At 41.0% G+C, this 5,787-nt stretch overlaps 1 protein-coding gene across 1 annotated transcript in view; it reads right to left on the bottom strand.

Moving 5' to 3' along the window:
- Positions 1–4,980, bottom strand: part of drd2a (dopamine receptor D2a) — a 33,381-nt gene extending 28,401 nt beyond the window's left edge. The window contains exon 1 of the mRNA XM_023419895.1: positions 4,609–4,980. Coding sequence (XP_023275663.1) covers positions 4,609–4,672 — 64 coding nt within the window. The 5' untranslated portion in view covers positions 4,673–4,980. The remainder of the gene's footprint in view (positions 1–4,608) is intronic.
- Positions 4,981–5,787: the final 807 nt, after the last annotated feature.

The raw sequence follows: 5,787 nt of genomic DNA, 5'->3' as shown, positions 1-5,787 counted from the left end.
GGGGGGGGGGGGGGGGCTTTGCTATTTTCAGAGATTAGCAGTTGCTTCAAAAGTATTGAACATTAATTTATCAAAGCTAAGACCAAAAGGTCATAGAGACAGGAGGATCTGTGCTTGCTTTGTTCACCAAACAAAAGACTCCCAGACTCTTGAGGTAAATGTCAAGGAAGCTGCCACTGAGAGGCTGTACAACCCCAGCTTTTATTTGGCACTTGACACAAGAGGTTGAAAAAAGATTGTTCAAAGTGACGCATGAGTCATGCCAAGCTCGACTCTGACTCATCACCCCTCTTCATCTCACTTTCACCCTTTAATTTTTGGCCTTTTTAAGGATTAGATACAAAGCCAGAAGAAGAACTTTTGAGGGAGTAAATCATTTTTCTTTCAACACCTTGAAGGTCTGTGTGTGAGACACCATCAGCTGGAGCTGGAATGATCTGGAACTAGTGGTACTCATTTGAAGTCTACTGGGAGATACTCTTGAATGGACCACACAGTCCTGTTTCAGGGTATTCAGACCAAACACACTGTGCAGCAAGATAATTGGGAAGAAATTTCATTTCTCCTGGGAAATTCTGTTCTTTCTTTCTACTTTTGCTATTAATCCTCATTCCTTTTCCTCTGTCATCCTGTTAATCGCTGCACAATGTCTTTCACACCACTGGTCCAGATTGTTCACTGGAACAGTCAGAGAATTCCCATGTGGGCCTGGAAGTAGTTTTTAAGCCATTTACCTCTGATATTTTATCAAGCTCTACAAGAGCCAAAGCCAATTTGGACTTTCCCTGTCCAGTGACATTGATTGTACATGCATGTCTGTATGCAGTGCTACAGTGCACATGTGCACGACTGTACAAAGGGGTGCCTGATATCCTCAGAGAGCGTAGCCTAACTGTAGCTTAAGCACTTTTACACCTCTCAGGGGAATATTGTGTGTGTGTGTGTGTGTGTGTGTGTGTGTGTGTGTGTATATATGTGTGTGCAGCTTGGCAGCAGATCAGGGAGATAGTCATGGAAAGGTTCACTGTTCTTTCTACGCACACAGATGTTTTGACTGCCTGTTGCTCAAGCTTCAAAAGACCCAGACTGATGGGCTGTTTTATATTCTCGAAAATGTGTGAGGATGCATTTCCACCCAGCCAAGCATTAGGTGTATACATGTTATTTTGGTACTTTTTGCAACTTTGTATATTTGCAAAACACTTCACAAGACTTTGTGAAGGCGTTAGTGATATTCAAATTATACAAACTGCACTGTAAAGGCAGTGAACACAGTACTGTGTGTGTGTGTACGTGTCGCCATGTAACTACTGTAGGCCCTCAAAAACAAAATATGTTTGACAGCAAATATAATTATTGTTGAAAAAAAGAATATCCAGTGAAACACAACAACAAACGGCGCACACTCATTAAGGGTCACAATTGTTACTAATAATGCATCACACTGTTTACATATAACGCATGGATCAATATGTCACATGGACACACCATTAATGTACAGACGCACCAACCAGCTGACATAACTTTCTCAGCATATAACTCTAACCTGGAACATAACCAGATCATGGTGGATCTCCTATTGGCTTTTGGACCTAATTGGCTCCTCCATCCTTTCAGTGATGGTGCTGCTCCCTAGAGTGTTGACGTATTTGACTTACTGAGGAATGGGTTTCAGGGGAGAGAGAATGTGGGCCAGTCGGATACATTCACAGAGATCCAATACAATTAAATGATTTTCCTGTCAAAACACAATGGGGCTGCTGACCCGGATGACCACCGTACATATAATGTAAAATATATACAGGAGCAGATGTGGCGTTGCTGGTCTGTCATATGAGCCTTGTGCGTTTATTACGAAGACGTACAAGAATTCCACTGCTGGTTACAGGGGTTGATGTTTACACTGTTCGTAAATTGGAAGCCATTTTGAGCATCCAGTTCTGCTGTAAAGTTAAACTATTTATATTTCATCTTAGCTCGCTTACATTTCAGACTGGACCACACGCAAAGGTCACAGTAGCTCCCGTGCCCACTCCTTTGTTGTTTTTGTTTATTCTGTTCCAACATGAGCTTTTCTTTTCTGCCTAAATTGACACATCTACGAGAAACATCTACTGCTTCTTAACATTCTGGCTCTGGTGTAAGAGCCGCGTAGTCCATGCAACATGATTAGAAGGTGTTTGTGGACCTTGACAACTGTGTGGTTTAACTTTTTCTCATAGCAAAATTATCACAAATAATCATGTCAATATCAAAGTACACAAGGCACTAATCAACTTCTTTTAAGCCAGGCCAGAGTATACTCCTCTCCCAAGTGTGCAATGCTCGTCCGCTCCTCTATAAAGAATGAAATGAAAGGACTGTGACACTCCCAAGAGTTTTTTTTCCTTCTTTTTTTGTACATTGTGTAGCTTTTTTTTTTTAAGTATTTTATAAAACTGGCAGCACTCCTTTAATGAAAAGAAAGATACTGTATGCGTTATGGTTTCCACTTTTTGCAAAAATCTGACCGCACTAGCACCACCCCACTTCAGTGCATGATACACATAAATGAGGTTTTAATTTCACAACCTGGATCAAATTTTGGGCACCAGAACCCTGTAAACAAATAACTTTTGTCAGGGTACGTGATTTGATTTAATAAGCACAGACTGTGACACTGTGTTGTTTTTGTTGAATGCATGTCACCTCTCGGGGGAGCAGCGTGTTGAATTGAAATGTCAGTATTGACCGACCAGCTGCATCAAGTGATTTGGCTTTAAACCTCTTAACTATTGGGCTAATACTATGCCTTATCCTCTTAAACACTGTTTACCACCTTAATGTGAATAACCTTATGTAAGCCAATCTCTCACAGTGTAAAGTCCTTGTCTCCAGATATTAATTCAAATAATTAATCCTGAGATGAATATCTGTTTTTAAATGGACAATTGTCTGGAAGCATCCAGGAGGCTTGAATCAGTGAAGCTGTCTTTGCACAGCTGAGCTTGCCAGTCTTGCATTAGGCAGCTCTGTTGAGGCTGGTTTCCACACAATACGGTGCGACAGATTAGAGACAGGGAGGTGTAGAATCCATATGAATGAACAATGTGTCAGAAGACTGTCACTGGATAGACAGCAGATTGACACAAGATCAAATCTGAGCAGATTATCTTGGTATTTCACAAAAGACACTTTCACTTTGGATTAGCTGATGAGTTTCTTCTATTACTTAAGTATTCAAATTGTTAATTCTGCACAAGTGGAGTTGACATAACCAATTTACCTTGTCAAATAAAGCCTGGGAAAGTGACATTTTTAGTGACAGCACCTATTTGGCAGTCAGGTATTTTGACCAGGGCTGAGCTATCAACAGAACTATAGCTGCTGGTTTACAGAGCAGCTACTGACCAAATGTCAAAGTAATTCTTATATTGTTTATCTGAGGTATCAGTTATTGGTTTGGTAATATTTTGCAGAAGCCTATCATATTTTTTTTTAAATCTTTTCCCTTTTGTCTTCAGTTATTAGTGATTCATCTGACTCGTTAAAGGGTACTAACTGTAGCAAATCACCATCATCTTCTTCATTGGCTGTCATATGTTATCTTAACAATCACAAATTTACCAAAACATTGCATAATGAACGTGCAAAAAAAAAGAGAGAAAAAAAATACTGTAAATCTGTGGTAGAGTTTGGAGGGACCAAATGCATATATCTTAACATATTATTTAAAAAAAACAGTGCAGCAAAATCAGACTACATATACAAGTCATTAAAATACCTGAATCATAAAAACGTCACTACAAATTCTGTTACACCAAGTACCACAGACACGTTGTAAACCCAGGCAGGTTTATCAACAGTGCAGTATTTCATGTGTTTTGCCTGCTGTTGTCAACTTGTTAAAGCTGCTCAGCGGGTGTTGGTAGGACACAGGACGGGCTGTGCAGCCGAGCAGCAGTCACCTGCCCTGCACGAAGCTGTGTAAAGCCGCGCTGCCTCTGGAGAACCCAGCACTAATTACAAACTGGTACAAGGTACAAACAGATCTGAAATCTCTGGGCAGGAAAGGACAGTTTGACACAGGCACACTGCCACGCTCAAGAATTAAACTACAGCTCACTTAGAGCACTTTTCTTGGGCTGGATTACGGCGGAGAGCAAATGTTTGCTTTCAGTTTTTTTTAAACATTGAAAGCCAACCTGGATCCATTATGTAAACAATCGACCTGTTATACGAACAAATCTTCCCTATATACATGGCTGTGTATGTGGCACATGCACTGTTCGTGCGCTGGCGCGCGCACACTCAGTCATTCACAGAAACAGTGTTCGTTTGGAAATGGGAAAATGCGCTGTAGGAGGAAGCGACTAATAGTGTGCCAACAGCAGTGGCAAATTCACCTTGAAAGTTAATACCTCAGGAATCACACCCAATAAATCACTTTGTATCACCCCGAGTCCTTCATGAGGTAGGCTGAGCTGGACCACCGATCCCTGCTGGATAGAAATGCTTGTGCATACAATATCTGAATAATATTAAGAGCTACAGAATGATAGAAACTACACATTATCTTGTTTTCTTGTCAAGTTTAGCACATCACACAGAAAAAAATATTTGTCTTACCTTCACGCCATAAGTTTGACTGAATCTTTGTTTTACAGGCACCGGCTGTTAAATCCAAGAGCATCCACAGTTAGCTCCCCCACTGCATCCTTCATTTGCTTTGCACATTGTTTACTCTTTATAAATCAACAGAGTCTGTGCAGCGACTCGGGTGCGAGGCATCAGTGTAGGCTGGCAGGGAAAAACTGCGATACTGGAAGCCAAAAATACATACAAATGAAAAAATAAATAAATAAAACCACTTAAAATCATTTACTTCATTTGCAGTTTTCCGGTTGTTTACTGAAAACCTCGAGGAATGATTCTCTTCAGTTTCGGGTGTTCAGAGAAATTAAGCGGAGGGTGAAAGTGTGCTGTGTCCGTCTGGTGTCCAGGAGCTTTACGCACGGAGTGGAGTTACCTTCGGTTCTGACGGAGGCAGGAGACGCGGTGACTCTAAAGAACTGTGGAAAATCAAGGCGGGGTTACATCTGTTTAAACCCTGGCAGGGACGTATGTTTCCCCTTATGTCACAGGCACTGGTGAAACCTTATATTACTTTATGTCTGTGTCACATTTTACCTACTGCACTCTCCACTTTGCGCCAAGGGCTGCGCTTTTTAAATTATTTTTTAATATGAAGTATTTCAGCTTGATGAAAGACCGCATGAGATTATAAAGATAAATTGTTTGGTTATAATTGAACAGAAAATCATGTCATGGCCTGTGATAGACACGTGCATTAGCGCAACATGAAAAAATGGTAAAGTAGTGAGAATTGGTGGAAATGCGATGAATACTGCATACACTTTAATTAACCTCTCTCTCTCTCTCTCTCTGGAAAGCAATAGGTTGATTATGTTTTTCTAATGTTTTCTTTCTCCATCAACAAACCATTTCCTTATTTAATAACTGACATCTCAGTCCTCAGAGCTCTGCTGCATGGCTCTCATTCTTGCCATGTAATCAAGAGCCAGTTTACACATGGGAAGCTCTGTGAATGCAATTAACGAGCTGGAAGGGTAGAAAACCAGCAGTTTCTCAACCACTGAGAAGGAGCGCTGAGAAACAACATAGCCTACCATGAATTTCCTATCACATCAATGAGATTTATTTCGACCTGGAGACACACTTTACACGCAGGCCACCGGCCTCAGCCCGTGCCTATACAGACAAGTACAAACCAGGAGAGCAGATACA

Source organism: Seriola lalandi, unplaced genomic scaffold, assembly GCF_002814215.2.
Source record: "Seriola lalandi dorsalis isolate HSWRI2012SDOR001 ecotype SW California unplaced genomic scaffold, Sedor1 jcf7180002054613, whole genome shotgun sequence".
In the NCBI taxonomy this organism is placed as follows: Eukaryota; Metazoa; Chordata; class Actinopteri; order Carangiformes; family Carangidae; genus Seriola; species Seriola lalandi.
This window is presented reverse-complemented; position numbering and strand designations above follow the sequence as displayed.